Source organism: Bufo bufo, chromosome 5, assembly GCF_905171765.1.
Source record: "Bufo bufo chromosome 5, aBufBuf1.1, whole genome shotgun sequence".
Lineage (NCBI taxonomy): Eukaryota > Metazoa > Chordata > Amphibia > Anura > Bufonidae > Bufo > Bufo bufo.
In genome coordinates this window covers 48,899,666-48,920,146 of record NC_053393.1, presented here as the reverse complement: position 1 = coordinate 48,920,146, position 20,481 = coordinate 48,899,666, and the positions used below count along the sequence as shown (strand labels likewise).

Sequence of the window (20,481 nt, the reverse complement as noted above, 5' to 3'; positions counted from 1 at the left end):
GGATTCCTAGAAACCCTGAGTCGCCCTGGTAATCCCTCACCAAGGAGCAGGGAAGAGACAACCTGTTCATCCCAGTCATGGAGGAACAGGAGTCTCTATCTGAGGCCAGGCTGCAAGGAGGGGGGAACACATACAGCTATAGAGATGGCAGGTAACCGAGACCAGTAACACACTTACCTGCCACAGACACACTGACTGGAACCCGTGCACAAGTGCTGGTGTCCACACTAACATTAAAAGGACACAGCACAAACCACACAGGAACCCAGGACATCCATAGCTGCAATAAACGTGAGACACCATAAGAACATCAAGGACCACAAGGGTGGGCCTCACTGGACAGATGGAATATGAAGACCAGGAGGATAGCTCCAGCATACACCAGCTTCAGGCATCCAGCAGAGGCTAAATAGCCCAAGCACCCACACCCACATAAACCCAGTGTTCACAAAACACTAGGAAGAGAGTTAACCCTTCCAACACCAGACAAGGGAAGGAAGCCACTTAAAGGGGAAGTGCACAAACAAGCAAACAAAGCCACACGTTGCCACAGGCAACAACATGCGTGGCAACCATGTCACGGCAATCACCCAGAAGGCCGAGAAACTGCCACCGCATGCTCTCACAGCAACACGTTGCCGCGGGCAACCGCAAGTGTAGCAACAGTGTCACAGCGCACACCATAGGCTGTGACCACTGAAGCCAATAACTGACCTCAGCGGTCACATGTGCCTGATCGGCATGCCACTAGGGCATCACTAGCGGACCTGTGTCGTTCTCGCACATGTGACCGCTGAGGTTGTCTCACAAAGAACACTCGTCCCCCTATCCACAGAATGGGTAATCAATGTGTTAACGGTGTGGATTCAACCATGGCTACCCCCAGCAAGCACAAGAACTGATCTCCTAGAGCTCACGCCAGCTGCTGTGAAACTACAACTCCCAGCATGCCCAATTCACTTCTGTGGGAGTTCTGAGAACAGCCAAGCAATTGTGCATGCTGGGATTTGTAGTTCCGCCACAGCTGTAGTGCCGGACGATGCTGTTCCCTGTCCTGCCGTAGCGTGCGTGCATGACCACTTCTTAGACACCGTTCCTTCAGTAAAGAGACTCTGTGACCTCTATTCTTCTGGTCCCAGAAGCTGCCCCCTATGGTTCAGACCAGGATGTGTTCTTTGTGGGGGGGAAACACCTTTAAACTGGTTGACTAGGAATAAGTAGTTTTTCCCTGATGCCCGCAGCTTGTGAAATGTCCATAGTTATCTCTCGTTCTTCCGTCTTCCTGTCCCCAGCCTGTTTACTTGGACATAGTCACCTGCAGCCAATGACTGGCTTCATCTGTGACCTGTCCAGGAGGGGCACATAACTTCTGAAGCCGGTCATTGGCTGCAGTGGAGCATGTGGCCGTGCCTATGTAAACAAACTGTGGACAGGAAGATGCAGTCATAGTGGACGACTGGAGCAGTGGGAAGCATGTAACTATGACAAGAGGTAAAAACTACTTCTTCTCGGAAAACCACTAAAGCGCAAATCTTTATGCCCCCAATGTGAGATCGGTGCAGGTTCCACCTCTGGAACTGCATCTGTCTCCGGAATGGGACCCCACGAATTGAGCAGAGAACAGCTGTGCATGAACCGCCCTCCATTCATTTCTGTGGGACTGTAGAAGAAGGCTCGACTATCTCCAGTCCCACAGAAGCAAATGGGGCAGTAGTCGCGCCTGTGCTGTGCGCGCTTCATTCATTTCTATAGGACTTCAGTAAATAGTTGTGCGCACTGATATTTTTGGAAATCCCATAGAAATGAGTGGACCGCACGCTGGTTATGCATGGTGCCCTCTTCACATTCGGGGTAGAGGGCATTTTCACTGTTGGCAGTTACATGAAGAGCAAAGCCTCTAGGTGTAATGGTAACGCCCCCGTTGCTCCTAGAGGCTCATTTGCATATAATAAAACATCCTATTTCTCAGCAATGCGGGCACATATGAACATGGGTCCAACACAGATGCCTTCAGCTGCCAAGCGCACATGTAGCAGGTCAGCCAGGGTCATAGGTACAAAACTGCTGACAGATGCCCTTTAAGGGTCCATTCACACGTCCGAAATGGAACGGATCCAGACCCATTCATTTTCAATAGGGCTGGAAGACATGCATTTCCGGTCCGTGGCTCCCGAAAAAAATAGAACATGTTCTATTCTTGTCCGCAATAGCGGACAAGAATAGGCATTTCTTTAGCGGTGCCGGCCGGGTGTATTGCGGATCCGCAATACACAACGAACATGTGAATGGACCCTAAATGTGTTTTTTCGGAGACCCTGATACTATCCAATGAGGGTTGCCACCACCACCCTCACGATCAGCTGTTTCAGGCAGCCTCGGAGATTGGTGGGGTGGCAGGTGTCTCCTCCTAACCCGATCGATCTGCTATTGATGACCTAGCCCCCAAAGCCCCTTTAAATTTGTGCTGTATATCTCTTACAGGTGTCCCTCCATATGCAGCCGTGGAGATCTGATGAGGAATAGTCTTACATTTCAGATACTGCAGCTGTAATTCTTTCTTGCTTTGGACGTACTTGACAATGCCCATGGCGTATCTTATCCCCATCCCGCCTCCGGGGACAGGACGTAAAATCGGAGATGCTATCTGCGCGCTGACTGTAAGACAAGCCGAGGCCTGGGTATTGACACACGCGCTCATTAAGCTGACTTCACTCGAGATGCGCTCCCAGATATCTGAGCGATTCCCTTGTTTTATTCCTGCCCTCCGACCCCCGAGATCTGCCGGCGAGGTAGCTTTCACTTGTATTGTTAGATCCGAGGACAACGCCTGGATGTCTTACATCCAAATGTCAAGTTATTCCTTGCGTGCCGTGATGCGCTCTCTTTCCTAGTGGCTTGCGTGATGTGCGTAAGACAAAAGCATATAAGGTTTGTGTTGAAGGGGTATTTCCATCTTGTAATTTCGTGACATCTGATTATGAAATGCCGAGACCAGTGGGGACCCGAACCTTCCAGTCCTGTGGTCCGAGTCCCTTTGACTTATTGTCCCCATGAGATCTGCTGCAGCATGGGCCCCATTCATGAGCGCAGTTCTGCTGTAGGTCCCTGCATTACATTGCTTTGGACCGTCATTCTGCAAAGGGTAAGTCAAAGGGGCCCCAGTTCTCATTGTCGTCGGGCTCCCAGAGGTTAAGGGGGGCCCATATTAACATAACAATCCGTGCTCAACCAGGGCCACTGCTTCTGAGGACCTGGCAATCGGATCCCTTCAGTCGGTAAATGATCGCAGGGATATACGGTCAGTGTTGTAGGACGACCCCTTCTGCACCTACCAGTTATCGCTATTTTCATGCAGTTGGCGTCTTTACAGAAATTTTAGGCTGTGTCCATCGGCTTATAGCGGCCATGCTGTGAAATCGCGGATGAAGGCTGTCCATTGTTTTCAGTAATGCCGGATCCAGAGGTCACGTTAATAGAAGGGAGCCATTATAGGAATAAACGCCCCCTTCCCTCCTACCTTCTCAGACCCTAATAGATCATATGAGGTGGTGATGAATGGGGTGATTGTATTCGTGTGGGACAGGATATATGCAGGCTCAAACTTGCCGATTTTACTGAACAGTCCATTTTTTGTGGGATTTAAGTCTACGAATTACAGGGGGTGATGGAGATTAGAGAACATACATTTGTCACCCCCCTCCAACATGGTGGTATCTCGGGGTGAGCTGCAGTACCAGACAAGGCCCATGGGGGGTAAACGGCGCTGTTCCTGGGGAAATAAAATGGTTCCTCCTTCTTTGCTAATCTCAAACCACCCTTTTAAAGGGCATCTGTCAGCAGTTTTGTACCCATGACACTGGCTGACGTGTTACATGTGCACTTGGCAGCTGAAGGCGTCTGTGTTGGTCCCGTGTTCATATGTGCCCGCATTACTGAGAAAAATGAAATTTTTATATATGCAAATGAGCCTCTAGGAGCAACGGGGATGTTGCTGTTGCACCTAGAGGCTCCACTTTCTCTGCAGAGTAAATGTGATCACGCCTGGCCTTGGCTTCTCCTACAGTCTAAGTGCAGAGCCTCTAGGTGTAATGGTAACGCCCCCGTTGCTCCTAGAGGCTCATTCACATATATTAAAACTTCATTTTTCCCAGCAGTGCGGACACATATGAACATGGGACCAACACAGATGCCTTCAGCTGCACATATAACAGGTCAGCCAGTTTCATGGGTACAAAACTGCTGACAGACGTCCTTGAAGGTTCTGCATTGGGGGTCGGAGGAATCCAATCTATTTATCGGACACGGAGCCCGCAGCTTCCTACACACTTGTCACTTCCCTGCATCAGCACCTGGTCTTTATGTGAAGTAGACTGTCGGCAGCATATTGCATGTCTCGAGCATCGTGTGACACGGAGCAGATGGTGCAGGTGTCTCTTATTTTTAGACTGACTGTCAGCTGTAAAAAGAAAGTTAGTCTGATTGTGTCTGTCGCTGACTTTTACAGTCAGAAGTGTGAGACTAGGGTTTAGTTCACCTCTATACGTTCTGTTGGACTGTAAGAAGTGTGCAGGTCATTAGTCATACCTGATGTGATACCAGCCCGTGATTCATGCAGCGCTGAGGGAATATATCGGATATGATTTATTTTAGTTATTTATGTGGCGCCAATATATTCCACAGCATCTTACAAAAATGTCATCATCCCTCACACAGGTCCCCATTTAGATCTGATGGCTGATGCCTCCTGCACAGGTCTGGTATGGTGGTACGTGGTGGCCCTACAACCGCATACTGTGGTGTCAAAATTGCTCCGTCTGCCTGCGTGCCGCTCTTAGGCCAGATTCACATGTCCAGCATGCGGACGTGTGTCCCGGATCGACCACAGACAGTATCTGTAATGCTGGGAGTTTCTTGGTAAACCCTATGTGCGAATCCAGCAAGAATTCCTCCATGGTGCAGCATCTGATGGAGTGTGCCATGATTTTTGGTCCCTTCACCCATGAATGCTCCCACTAGAGAGGACCTTTCATTACAGGACAGAAAACCTGTGAAGATGAGAGCGGGACATGCCTCTCCGCTCCTCTCTTTAGGCTGCCTGTCCAGCTCGATAGGTCAGTCGGTGGAGCCTTGGACATATCTCCAAGGGGCTGAAGGTTCTGCAGGCCCCAGGGTGAATTTGATAAGGTCCGAGTCTCCTGTGATACCAGCTTCAAAGTTGGGTGTGAGTCCCTCTACTTGTCCTCCCTCCTTAAAGTAGGTATTGCCAACTAAACTGGTGCACCTTTCCTAGGGAGTATTGCCTGTTCTGCTAATAGGAACGGTATTGTGGCCTTCAGGGGACCGGGTGGACATCACATCCCGGGGAAGCAGAGACAAGCGAACGGAAATACAGTTAGGGCCTTATAGACTGCTTAGACTCTACGATTGTACAGAGGTCGCAATAACTCCTGTCCAAGCGTCATACGAAGTCTAAGGGGTACCCTTACATTCATCAGCGCAGTGAACGGCACGGGCAGCGATGCTACTGCTGCCTGAAACAACCAATAAGAAAGCTCTTTACAGTAAGGAGCTTTGTTATTGGGTGGTATGAGCAGGTCCTGCAGCGGCGGGAGCTGGAAGGAGGAGGGGGTGGCTGAGGAGAGCAGGGCGCACTGCCCAAGGACCCCGGGAAACATGACCGGGCCGCTGGAGACCTCAGGAGCCGCAGACTGGTGTGACTGGTCTGAGAGAAGAGCTGCTCCCCGGGCCTGTGTCCGTCCCCCCCCACCCCCGCCCCCGTCCCCCCGGCAGTGAAAACCTCAGCCTGACAGTGTTCACTTGGTTCTCACCTCCACCAATCATGGTTCCGTCCAGTCTCCCAGTTCTCTGCACCCCCTCTGCTTCCTCGTGGTTCTGTCCACCTTTTTATCACCTCATAACTAGCACTCCCTCCGGCTGCAGGATAATGAGGAGCGTAGTCTCTAAGTGTGTGCAGAATAGTTATCATAAGGACGTGACCTACAGAAATACAGGAAGGGGAGATTCAAAATCTTATAGAATTCCCACCCCCACCTAGTGACCCTGTCACCCCCCCCCCCCACCTAGTGACCCTGCTCCCCCCCTCCTCCTGTCACCCCCCTTCCCCCCACCTAGTGACCCTGCTCCCCCCCTCCTCCTCCTGTCACCCCACAGGGAAGAAGCTGAACAGACTCCGCCGACTGTCATGGAGTCTGTTCAGTTTCAGTTTGGGATCTGTCTTTTTCCCAGGCCACAAATCCCTGCATAGAAGCCTTTTTTGTCTGGTCTTTCAACGGAATCTGCCACAGAGGCTCCATTGCAGATGTGGGCAAGTGCAGGCCTGCATATTATGTATTTGTATTACTCCTCCTCAGGTAAAAATACTCCTCAAAAAATGGTCGGAGGAGTATTTTTACTCTTCTGGAAAAAACATAGTGCGACTTGTGGCATGGAGCACGAAGCTGGGTTCTTTCCTGCAGACTTCAGTATGGGTCATCTTGTACCATTATGGGTGGAAGAGTCTTGTCCATTGGATCCGTTCATTATCGGACTTGGTTACAATGGTGTTTCTATTCCAGCCGACTACTGAGGGAGAACAGTAGGGGTTTATATTGCTACGTGTCGTCCTAATAAAATATTCATAAGCGATAATATACTTATTAATAATTCTTTTGGACCACTGGTTCTGGAGAACCTCCTCTGCTGTGACTACAGGACTGCACCTGCATAATGGTGAACGGGGCACTTTGTGTAGACGACAGAACGAAGCTCTGCCGTCTGTAGGTGCCCGACTTAACCCACATAATAACTTCCCTCATTCAAGAAGTTGGTGGCCTTTTGTCCAGCTTCAATGTTGAAGTATCTTCTAAAGTGGAATGAGATGTTCTCCTTTTTTGATGAGGCGGGTCAAGTGCGACATCTGGTGCTTTTGCTATTTGGCTCGATAAGACTCTGCCGTTGTCATGCGTTGCTGTCCTTTCGGCCTGTCACATCTGTCGCCGCTATCAAGATGTCAGTGATCCGAGAAAATTCAGCACTTCAGTAAAATCTTGGCTCCTTCTTGTACTTTCCGGGAGGATGACATTCGCCCGAAGCTTGAATAGGTCCATTCGGACTACAGTCATTTCCGTCCTTGTGATTGCCGAACTGTACCCGTATACAACGCGGACCCATTAAAGGGGTTATTCGACTTGCTCTGCTGCCCACTTCCGTACATTGGGTATGCGGTCGTATCCTGGAGTTGGAGCCCACAGCTCCTGCGTGAGAATGAATATCTCGCCACAACGCTAGCGAGTGTGACTTCAACGGGTCCGCGGTCTGCAATTTGCAGGCAAGTATAGGACGTGTTCTATTTGCGGACCGGACCTATGGATGCAGAAAGCACATGGATGACTTCTGCCTCCATATGTCTGTTACGCAAAGGACAAAGGGGGAGATTTATCATTCGCTGTGCGACTGAAAAGTGGCGTTAAGTCTTAACTTTTTAACTGTCACTTTAAAAAAAAAAAAAAAAATCTCCCCTCTAGAACATGTCTTGTACTTGTCCGCAAAATGTGGACCCCTTGAAGTCAATGAGTCCACAGCAAAATGCCTTGTGCATGAGGCCTTATGGGTGAACTGATACAAGGCTGTATTACAGTAAACCCTTTTGCAGGCGATTGTCCGGAAGGAAGTGTTCCTAGTTCCCGGCAATCGCCTGCTCATTAGTAAAGGAGACCGCTGTTATTACATGCAGCGATCTCCTCCACAGTATGGGGCGTAGTAATCGCTAATGCCATTAGTTGTCACAATACAGACTAGTTTGCCAGCAGCGCGATCTGCGGCCGGCAAATGATTATTTTTAAGCTTTATTACCCGATGAACGAGCGTTTGCTCATTAATCGGCCGTAGAATTACACAGCCAGATCCTCGCTATGAAACTTCTTAGCGATGATCTGGCTGACCATCGGCCAGTGCAATATAGCCCTTATACCAAAACATAGCCCCTATTCAAGGTCCGGTAGGTCATCATTTTAAAAAAAAAAAAATTTTTGTCCCACCTTCGTCAGCCGATTCCGGCTTTTCGCTCAGGCCATCGGCCGGTTTTAAATTGATAGATGTCTCCTTAGTTGATTTCTTTAACACGTTATATGACTCGTTAGATATAACCATAGTGACGATAGCAAATGAGTGCAGTGATTGTTTTTACGCAGACCGTTAGTGTGAATTTACTCGTCGTCTTCTTCCATGTGTCCCAGAAGAAAGCAGAGCGACGGAACTGTAAATGATGAAAACACTGTGATATTCTCCTCTTTTCTCAGTACTGTTTTTCTAGTGTTTATATTACCAGGATAAATTTAAAAAAGGTTTTAAAAACAAAAATCCATAGTAACTCCATATACCATTAGGGAGTCCGTGTGAGCACCATAAACATTAGAAGGGTGCGGTGCCTGAACGTCTGAGGAGCATCTGTCAAAGCAAGTAGCGGGGGTCTCGGAGCAGACAAACCTATCGTAGGTTATTCCGATTATATACAGTTGCAAGAAAAGTGAACCCTTTGGAATTTCCCGGACTTCTGCGTTGATGAATTGGGGTCAGATGTGTTTGTCTAGAATTGTGACTCGGATGTCAAACTGATCTGATAACGCACACGGTTGTACCGTTCATGTCTTTTTATTAAGTACATTGAGTAAACATCCACAAGGCAGGGAGAAAAAGCCCTCTCACTTTTTATAACCTACGTAGATCCACCAAAGGTTTCCTGTAGCTGCAAATAAGATTTGTATTTCTCACTGTACATCTTTCAGGTCCTGAATATTTCTGGGACCACGCCTTGCATGCACTGCCCTCTTCAGGTCATGCCAGAGGATCTCAATAGGGTTAAATAGGTTTTTGACCACCAGAAAGGTTTAGCGTGAACAACTCTATTAAACCAGGCATATAGCCTCCTGGTAGGGTTAATCATACTGATAAAAAAAAAATCCCCCAAAATGAGTGCTTTGTCTGTGGCCTTTTTAATAATCTGCTGTAGAATATCTGACTGCAGTGGTTTTGCAAAAAAAAAAATGCTGCAAAACGTGTGTGAATCCATCCTGACCCTGTGAGGCGTGCGTGTTGCACGTTTTCACGCTCGGCTGCATATGAACAGTTGGGTTATTTGTGTCCCGCTAGTCTTACTGCCGGCCACCTGCTGTTTGGTGTAAAACATTGTCTTCCTGGCAGTTGTTGCTTCTGTTTGTTCCTTCGCATCATAGGTGAAGGTGACCGTTTGGGATCTTGTAGGACAAGTGAGCTCAGGGTGCTGTCCCCGACACAAGGCTTGTGCAGAGGGGGCTGATGGTACTAGAAAGAAGAACTCCCACAAAAATAGTTATTCTCTGACCTTTCACACTTGCAGCAGAGTGATCTGGCAAGCCGTTCCGTCGGCAGCAATCTGCATGCAAACTGACAACGTTTGTAGACCGATCCGGATGTGAATCTGTCTCACAAATGCATTGCAAAAACGGATCCGTCTGTCAGTTTGTCATACGGACAAACAAATCCATAAAAAAAAAATATATTCAGATTTTTAAAGATCTGCGCATGCGCAGACCGGAAGAACGTATCCTGCATTGCGGTATTTTTGATGCCGGATCCGGCATTCAGGCAAGTGTTCAGTTTTTTTGGCTGGAGATAAAACGACAGCATGCTGCGGTATTATCTCCATCCTGAACAGTCAAAAAGACTGAACTGAAGACATCCTGATGCACCCTGAACAGATTTCTCTCCATTTAGAATGCATGGGGATAAAACTGATCAGTTCTTTTCCGGTATTGAGCCCCTAGGACGGAACTCAGTGCCGGAAAAGAATAACGCTAGTACATAATGTAGTGAAGGTAATCTTATAACCTCCCTTCAGATCCTCAGCTGTGTCATGTGACCAGCACTCTGATCTCCAACTGACACAGGACAGGAAGTCAGTTACTTCTCTAGTCATTCCTGTGGGCCTGACAATGGGGCCCCCATAGGAATACATAGAGAAACTGACTTCCTGTCCACACATAAGATGCTGTTTTTGTTTGGAAAATCAGTGCTGGTCACATGATGCAGCTGAGGATCAGAAGGGAGGGGATAGCTCATAAATACAATCACTGGTAAGAAGATTTCCTTGACCACAGATTACATCATGCACCTTTCTAACAGGTCAGGGAATAAACATTTTTGTGAGTGTTTCTTTAACTTAGGCCCTGTGCACAGCATTTGAGTCTTCTGCTGGGATTGTGCATCATGAATTCCTCTGAATTATTCTTCCAAGGGAAGCCTGTCCCCTTTAAAGCAGTATTCCGGTTGGTAAAAGTTGCCCCTTATCCTGTGGATAACTATTAGATTGGTGGGTGTCTTACCACTGGGACCCCCACCGATCACTATAATGGGTGCCCCGCAGCTTCCCTGAAATGACCGTAGCGGCCGGTCGCACGTGCATCGCGGCCGCATCATTCATTTATATGGCCATTCCGGAGATAGCAGAGTGCTGTAATTGCCCATCTCCGGAGCTCCATAGAAATGAATGGAGTGGCCTTGTGCATATGTGCTCCAGTCATTTCAGGGGGGGTGCTGTGGGTGGGTACGAGGGTTTGTTGTGGCTGAAATGGCGGCAGGGGGCCTTGCAGTGGCCCCCTGGTCTGCCATCTTTGTGTACCTATTAAAGGGTTTTTCCAACATATTTTGATTAACCTATCCTCAGTATCTGACCGGTGGGGTCCGATGCCCAGGACCCCCTGGTGATGAGCTGGTTAAGAAGGTAACGGCGCTTGCAGAAGGCTTGTGGCCTTCTCGTAGCTTACCGAAAACGGCACTGTCATTTGATAGCGGTTGTGCTTGGTATCGCAGCTCAGTCCCATTGACTTTCAGTGGTCTGAGCTTCACCTAGGCCACGTGACTGATGGACGTGACTTTACATGGCCTAGGAAGCACTGGTGCCTTCTCAAACAGAAGATCATGGGGGTCAGTTAGATACAGTAAAAAATATTTCAGAAGACCCTTTTAAGTCCTACAGAAGTATTGCAATGTATTTTTTGAAGGCTCAAGTAATTGCATGTCCAAGTCCACAAAAAAGTGAAATTTCAAAAAAAAATTAAAAATGTATAGGAATCCAAAAATCCTCTGTCCAAAAAATGCTTTGTCATGAAATAAAAGTATACATAATAAGTCGAGCTATAGATGTTTAACCCCTACAGAATTGCATTCCCCTCTACCAAAAAAAATTATTTATGCAACTTTTTCACCCCATTATACAGTTGCAAGAAAAAGTATGTGAACCCTTTGGAATGATATGGATTTCTGCACAAATTGGTCATAAAGTGTGATCTGATCTTCATCTAAGTCACAACTATAGACAATAACAGTCGGCTTAAACTAATAACACACAAAGAATTAAATGTTACCATGTTTTTATTGAACACACCATGTAAACATTCACAGTGCAGGTGGAAAAAGTATGTGAACCCCTAGACTAATGACCTCTCCAAGAGCTAATTGGAGTGAGGTGTCAGCCAACTGGAGGCCAATGAGATGGGATTGGAGGTGTTGGTTACAGCTGCCCTGCCCTATAAAAAACACACCAGTTCTGGGTTTGCTTTTCACAAGAAGCATTGCCTGAAGTAAATGATGCCTCGCACAAAAGAGCTCTCAGAAGACCTATGATTAAGAATTGTTGACTTGCATAAAGCTGGAAAGGGTTATAAAAGCATTTCCAAAAGCCTTGCTGTTCATCAGTCCATGGTAAGACAAATTGTCAATAAATGGAGGACGTTCAGCACTGCTGCTACTCTCCCTAGGAGTGGCCGTCCTGTAAAGATGACTGCAAGAGCACAGCGCAGACTGCTCAATGAGGTGAAGAAGAATCCTAGAGTGTCAGCTAAAGACTTACAAAAGTCTCTGGCATATGCTAACATCCCTGTTAGCAAATCTACGAAACGTAAAACACTAAACAAGAATGGATTTCATGGGAGGACACCACAGAGGAAGCCACTGCTGTCCAAAAAAACCATTGCTGCACGTTTACAGTTTGCACAAGAGCACCTGGATGTTCCACAGCAGTACTGGCAAAATATTCTGTGGACAGATGAAACCAGAGTTGAGTTGTTTGGAAGAAACACACAACACTGTGGAGAAAAAGAGGCACAGCACACCAACATCAAAACCTCATCCCAACTGTGAAGTATGGTGGTGGGGGCATCATGGTTTGGGGCTGCTTTGCTGCGTCAGGGCCTGGACGGATTGCTATCATCGAAGGAAAAATGAATTCCCAAGTTAATAAAGACATTTTGCAGGAGAACTTAAGGCCATCTGTCCACCAGCTGAAGCTCAACAGAAGATGGGTGTTGCAACAGGACAACGACCCAAAGCATAGAAGTAAATCAACAGAATGGCTTAAACAGAAGAAAATACACCTTCTGGAGTGGCCCAGTCAGAGTCCTGACCTCAACCCGATTGAGATGCTGTGGCATGACCTCAAGAAAGCGATTCACACCAGACATCCCAAGAATATTGCTGAACTGAAACAGTTCTGTAAAGAGGAATGGTCAAGAATTACTCCTGACTGTTGTGCACGTCTGATCTGCAACTACAGGAAACGTTTGGTTGAAGTTATTGCTGCCAAAGGAGGTTCAACCAGTTATTAAATCTAAGGGTTCACATACTTTTTCTTGCAACTGTAAAAAAAGAAATGCATCGGGTCCTGCCCAAAAAAATCTTCATACAGCTATAAATGAAAAAAGGTTATAACTCTCTGAAGCTGGATGACAAAAAACGAAGAGGTCGCGTCCTGAAGACTGAACTAGGCCACGTCCTTAAGGGATTAAAAGCAGAAGATGTAGCTCCAGGTCGTGTTCGGGCTGTCATAGTGCCGTGTGGCTGGAATTACATTCCCGGTAATTACCATGACATAAAATATTTACACGGACAAGATAATTGGAAGGGGGAGCCCAGCCCAAACCAGCCTAGTAACTCACACTACGCAAATTCAATGTGACACTTTCAACCCGTGTAGCCGGCGTGTGCCGGGGAACATTCGCGCGTTTTGCGTTCTCTTCATGTCGCTGCTGTTTGATGCGCTGGGTTGAGGAATAACCGAGCGGCGCTGTGTTCCATCATCCCTTTATAAGCTAGCTCTTTAAAAATGCAGCAGCCCTCGGGCATGACACCCTGTATCTTGTATGAGCTCGCACTTGAGGAATCCGCACATCGGATTAGACCCACTTACAGTTCCAGCTTCTCTGTTGTCAGACTAGTCCCTGCCTGCTTTTATGCTTCCATTTTCTTAAAAAATTCATTTTTATCAGAAGTTTGATATGAAAGATCCGCGTGCGTGGCATAACTAGTGTGGTAAAATAAAGAAGAGAAATTGTATTGCAGGAAATTTAGCTTTTATTGGAGACGCTGCAGATCTGTCATGAGAAAGCGGGACAGGTTCACATTTTGCTTCATGGTCCCATTAATTTCTAATTGGGCTTGTTGGGGTTCTGTCGCAGTTCCCATTGTTTTGGTGGTAAAAGCAGTGACGTACGCTGCGCTCTTTAATAGCGGGGGTCCAAGTCCAGGCACTCTCGCCGATCAGTTGTTTCAGGGGGTTGCTGCGCTCACCAGAGCTCTGAGCAATGCAGGCTCCTAGCAGCATTCCAAGGAGAGCGCCATACATCGTATAGTGGCAGTGCTTGGTATTGCACCTCGGCCCCATTGACTTGCATGCGGCCACGTGACCGATGTACAGTGATGTCACTGGCCAAGGAAGAGGCTGCAGCGCTCCATGCCTTCTCTAACCGCTGATAGGCAGGGTTCCAGGGTGTCGCAGATGAGACACTGATCACCTATGCTTAGGATAGGTCATAAACCGCTTTTCCTGGGTAAACCCTTTAAGTACATAAAATGGTCTATCTGTTAAAGCCCCCTGCTGTTTCTCCTTGTGGTCCACCTTCTTGTGAATTCAGAGGTGGACAAACATGCTCAGGAGCTTCCCCGCTCTCTTCCTCTCCACTCAGCGCTTGCGCAGTGATGTCGTAGAGGAGCAGGTGAAACGTCCCAGACACCTTTCATCTCTCCTTCCATATTCCTAGAAGTATATGGCTATATTTTCAGAAGGTACCACTAGGCTACTTTCACACTAGCAAAAAGTGGCTTGCTGGTGGCTCACCTGGCCAGTACAATGTCTAGGTGCTCTAGGTTTAGACTGATTCACCCAATCAGAGGAGGAGGTATCGATGTAAATGTAGATTGGATGGTAAAAATATGCATTGATTGATTATCTATATCGATGGTATAGGGAAGGGTTAGGTTTAGAGGGTAATATTCAGCAATGGTTGGTAATAATCACTTCCGTAAAAATTTTAAGGAAATAATGGGAAAGGAAATATTAAGAGTAATAATAATAATAAAAAATGTAAAATGCAAAAGTGGGAGTGCAAATGGAGCAATGCGGTGGTCGTATGGCGGTGGTTACCACCTTCAATAGTTTTGTTGGCACTCTGGTAGGTAGGTGTCCCTTGTGAACAGTTCGCAGTAGAAAATGTTTATAAAATATATAAAATCTTGCTAAGGCAAAAATAAATGCAGAGATTGCTGGCCGGACACTGTTAGTGGTAGTAATAAAAAATAAAAAGAGGGGGGTGATGTACCAGTCGGGTGCTGCGCCTGGTGTGGCGTCCCACACACTGAGAAGGGCTGCACCCTGACTGTGTCCCGGCTGCTGGAGCGTCCTCGCTGCGCGCTGTATTCTGTGATGGCTGTTCGGGTTCTTCGGCGTCCCACGTGGATGTGACGTCACTCGTATGGCGTCTCACGCGTATTCACTGCGTTCAGTTCGTGAATGTTTGTAGAACGGTCTTTTCGATCCAAATAGTCGGGTAAAGTCGATTTATATGGAAGCGCTTCCAGGATAATATATTTAGCGGGTTTGTGGGGGAGTCGCCATACGCGTTTCGAAGGTCTGATCTGCCTTCTTCATCAGTTACCACCAGATGTAGAGTGCTGGTTTTCATTATACATCTCTATTGCATACTTTCACACTAGCGTTTAAGTTTTCTGGTAATGTGATCAGTCATAGGGGCTCAATACCGGGGAAAAAACGCTTCAGTTTTGTCCCCATTCATTGTTAATGGGGACAGAACAGAACGGAGCGCTCCAAAATGCATTGCGTTCCGTTTAGTTGCGCTCCCATACCGGAGAGCAAACCGCAGCATGTTGTATTTTGCTTTCCGTCCTGGGATGCGGCACAAGACGGATCCAGCATGACCCCCAATGCAAGTCAATGGAAACGGATCCGTTTTCTCTGGCACAATAGAAAACGGATCCGTCCTCCATTGACTTTCAATGGAGTTCATGACGGATTCGTCTTGGCCATGTTAAAGATAATACAACTGGATCCGTCCATAACGGATGCAAATGGTTGTATTACGAGTAACGGAAGCGTTTTTGCCGGATCCAGCAAAAAACACTAGTGTGAAAGTCGCCTCGCACCAGCAGATGTCATACAGATCACGCTAAACGATCGAAGATGTAGCAACTCGTTATTGATGAAAGTTTTGCTTATTATCCTTGCGGTCGTCCCTTGTTATTACATGTGAAGGTGGGGACAGATGTGTGAGATTGTTAGCGAGCCGACGACCCCACATTATACAGATCTGGTAACGAGAAGCCATACATTTCTTGTCCACGGTGATCTTTCAGCGTGCTACAAACCAGCAATTTGTCGCTCGTCTTTGAATCATTCCTACTTATTATCCCATCACATTATTCTCGTACAATATTTGCGCGGTGTAATGGGGCCTTTAGACGGTGTAGAAGATGATCTCTGAGGCTATATATCCGCAACCATTTTCAGAGGAAGGATTGACAGAAGGTAGTTAGTTGCAGGTTCTCGGACGGATACATGTGCATCATTCATGTCCTCACCTGATGCAGATGTTGAGACATGGGTGACACTGTAGGCGAAGGTAGAAACCCCTGCGGGGAGGCGTTCATACGGCTCCTTTCTCCGTACATTCACCTGTGTGACGTCTGGTTAGTGTCGTACAGATGTCGGGGTGACCCGGATGCTCCAGTGCCTTCTCCTGAGGCAGTCGGATTATCCGAATCTATGACTTTGTACACCCGGCTCCTTACCTTCCCGGGACCCTCTTGCTTGCACGTCCCACCTCCATTCCTTCTTCGGAGTCAGGTTATACATGTACTTTCCTGTGTAGAAGATCAATCCTTTACTGCTAACATGCCGAGACAAGTCGCCTGCAATACATTTCCCCTAAGATCGCCGCGTTATGTTATCACGTGTGCTATCTCGTGTTCTACTACGTTACTATTTCCCCAAGTACAGCAGGAGTCACAGGTCATCATGTCCTCCAGACAAGATCGTTAGCTCCTATGGCTACACTCACACGACAGTGGGGGGGGGGGGGATGACCATTAAAAACGGACAGTTTCTTATGGCCGTCTTGCATCAGTTTGTGCATCCTGTTTCTTGTGCATCCTTTTGCGTTTCAGGACTCTAGAAAAAGTTTGTAGGTTTCTCTGTTTCTGGAAAATCCAGGTGACCACCGATAATGGGCCCATTTCATGCCGAGGTTGCCTTTTAGCTAAACCAAAATATTATAATTGTAATTTTTCTATGTTGAATTTTTATTGTATCTAATTTTCCTGTCCAGTGCTGCATCAAATGTAATTTTCATATGTGTATATATATATACCGTCTATTTTGTCTTCTAGAATATGGCGTCCATGGTGAGCGCTCGGAAAATGTCTACCTTTCAGGGCTCCCGCAGGGTAAGTGGTTGAAAAAAAAAAAAGACTGAACACATTTGTGTGCATTAGAGGGAAAAAAAAAGTGCAACTTGCTGGAAACGAGAGGGTTTTCACCTCTGAATAGTCGCGCGGTTGTAGTTTATTGCTGCATGTAAAGTAAGGAATGAAGCGGCTGAATTCTGGAAATATTCAGAAAAGATTAAAGTGACATCTGCCTTGCTCTGAGCAGATTTCATTTAACTCAATCAACTGCCTAATTTCCTGCCCACGTAAACCCGGCATCAGCCGGCTGTTGGGAATGTATTTGTATTCAGCGATTTCCATGAAATCAAGATTATCGGGCGTTCGGAGATGGAAGAGGCGAGCAAAAGACGCCCGTCACTTGGTTACGGAGTAAACGTTCTGTGTACAGATGCCGTATACTCGCCTCCCCCGTAATGATTGTGGAAGGGTTCTGTCTGTCGGAGACGAGAGTGATTTGGTTGTGTTTCATGTATGTGGCACCGTGGCTTGCTTCTCTGTGTCCTAAAGCCTAGGAATCCTAGGCACGGCAGCAGAGAAAAATCACCCGACATGCTATAGGTCTGTATTTTTAAGGTTTTTCCATGGGGAAAGAAAAAAAAAAAAAATAACTCACAAAGGGTTAAAAAATAAAGAGCAAACCGTACTCTAAATCGCCGCTGCCGACCGGACACTGGTCTCTTCCCCGCTACTCACACCTCTTCAAAAAGCCTCTTCAGACAGTCCCTGACCAGGAAGTGGAGAGCAGGCCCACAGCATTGAGGAATCGGGGAGTGTGGTTTATTTTTAACCCTTTATGGGGGTTTTTTATTTTATTTTTGTTCCACCCCTCCCTCCCTGAAAACCCCTTTAAAGGGGGGGAGTGAATTCTTATTTTAGCAGCCAATAATCCTGAATTTTGCAGTTTGAGGTTTTTTTTACTACTTTATCAGGGCTGGTAATCCACAAGATATGATAATCAGGCGCCTACTGTTTCTGTTGATTCCAGATTAAAGGAATCGTACTTGTATTTTGCACACATTTATAAGTAGTTTTTTCTGAGCAGCTGTGAATCCATTAAATCTATTAGATTTTTATGTTCCTTTCGTTCGGCATCCAGCTGTTTTTAAATTCAGTAGTTGGTTGTAGAATGCCAGATTATAGGGTGTGCATAGATGCAGAATGCTGAATTATAGGGTGTGCATAGATGCAGAATGCCGGATTATAGGGTGTGCATAGATGCAGAATGCTGAATTATAGGGTGTGCATAGATGCAGAATGCCGGATTATAGGGTGTGCATAGATGCAGAATGCCGGATTATAGGGTGTGCATAGATGCAGAATGCTGGATTATAAAGAGCACATAGTTGTATAGTGGCGGATTATGGATGGCACATAGTTGCGTTATGCTGGGTATAGGGAGTGCATAGTGCTGTTATAGGGGGCACATAGTGCTGTTATAGGGGGCACATAGTTGAGTAATGCTAGATTATAGGCAGTGCATAGTGGCGGGTTATAGGGAGTGTACGTAGTTACATAGCGGTGCGTTATAGGGGAGCACCTAGTTACATACTGCCAAATTACACGTGTCGCGTTGCGCCATACTGCCAGATTATACATATCTGCATACTGCCAGATTATACATATCTGCGTACTGCCAGATTATACATATCTGCGTACTGCCAGATTATACATATCTGCGTACTGCCAGATTATACATATCTGCGTACTGCCAGATTATACATATCTGCGTACTGCCAGATTATACATATCTGCGTACTGCCAGATTATACATATCTGCGTACTGCCAGATTATACATATCTGCGTACTGCCAGATTATACATATCTGCGTACTGCCAGATTATACATATCTGCGTACTGCCAGATTATACATATCTGCGTACTGCCAGATTATACATATCTGCGTACTGCCAGATTATACATATCTGCGTACTGCCAGATTATACATATCTGCGTACTGCCAGATTATACATATCTGCGTACTGCCAGATTATACATATCTGCGTACTGCCAGATTATACATATCTGCGTACTGCCAGATTATACATATCTGCGTACTGCCAGATTATACATATCTGCGTACTGCCAGATTATACATATCTGCGTACTGCCAGATTATACATATCTGCGTACTGCCAGATTATACATATCTGCGTACTGCCAGATTATACATATCTGCGTACTGCCAGATTATACATATCTGCGTACTGCCAGATTATACATATCTGCGTACTGCCAGATTATACATATCTGCGTACTGCCAGATTATACATATCTGCGTACTGCCAGATTATACATATCTGCGTACTGCCAGATTATACATATCTGCGTACTGCCAGATTATACATATCTGCGTACTGCCAGATTATACATATCTGCGTACTGCCAGATTATACATATCTGCGTACTGCCAGATTATACATATCTGCGTACTGCCAGATTATACATATCTGCGTACTGCCAGATTATACATATCTGCGTACTGCCAGATTATACATATCTGCGTACTGCCAGATTATACATATCTGCGTACTGCCAGATTATACATATCTGCGTACTGCCAGATTATACATATCTGCGTACTGCCAGATTATACATATCTGCGTACTGCCAGATTATACATATCTGCGTACTGCCAGATTATACATATCTGCGTACTGCCAGATTATACATATCTGCGTACTGCCAGATTATACATATCTGCGTACTGCCAGATTATACATATCTGCGTACTGCCAGATTATACATATCTGCGTACTGCCAGATTATACATATCTGCGTACTGCCAGATTATACATATCTGCGTACTGCCAGATTATACATATCTGCGTACTGCCAGATTATACATATCTGCGTACTGCCAGATTATACATATCTGCGTACTGCCAGATTATACATATCTGCGTACTGCCAGATTATACATATCTGCGTACTGCCAGATTATACATATCTGCGTACTGCCAGATTATACATATCTGCGTACTGCCAGATTATACATATCTGCGTACTGCCAGATTATACATATCTGCGTACTGCCAGATTATACATATCTGCGTACTGCCAGATTATACATATCTGCGTACTGCCAGATTATACATATCTGCGTACTGCCAGATTATACATATCTGCGTACTGCCAGATTATACATATCTGCGTACTGCCAGATTATACATATCTGCGTACTGCCAGATTATACATATCTGCGTACTGCCAGATTATACATATCTGCGTACTGCCAGATTATACATATCTGCGTACTGCCAGATTATACATATCTGCGTACTGCCAGATTATACATATCTGCGTACTGCCAGATTATACATATCTGCGTACTGCCAGATTATACATATCTGCGTACTGCCAGATTATACATATCTGCGTACTGCCAGATTATACATATCTGCGTACTGCCAGATTATACATATCTGCGTACTGCCAGATTATACATATCTGCGTACTGCCAGATTATACATATCTGCGTACTGCCAGATTATACATATCTGCGTACTGCCAGATTATACATATCTGCGTACTGCCAGATTATACATATCTGCGTACTGCCAGATTATACATATCTGCGTACTGCCAGATTATACATATCTGCGTACTGCCAGATTATACATATCTGCGTACTGCCAGATTATACATATCTGCGTACTGCCAGATTATACATATCTGCGTACTGCCAGATTATACATATCTGCGTACTGCCA

The 20,481-nt window shown here is 46.2% G+C and overlaps 1 protein-coding gene across 1 annotated transcript in view; it reads left to right on the top strand.

Annotated features, from left to right (window-relative positions):
* The window catches only part of LRP12 (LDL receptor related protein 12), a 57,042-nt gene that overhangs the window by 15,351 nt on the left and 21,210 nt on the right, over positions 1–20,481 (top strand). The window contains exon 3 of the mRNA XM_040432570.1: positions 16,711–16,767. Within this exon, the coding sequence (XP_040288504.1) occupies positions 16,711–16,767 (57 nt within the window). The remainder of the gene's footprint in view (positions 1–16,710; positions 16,768–20,481) is intronic.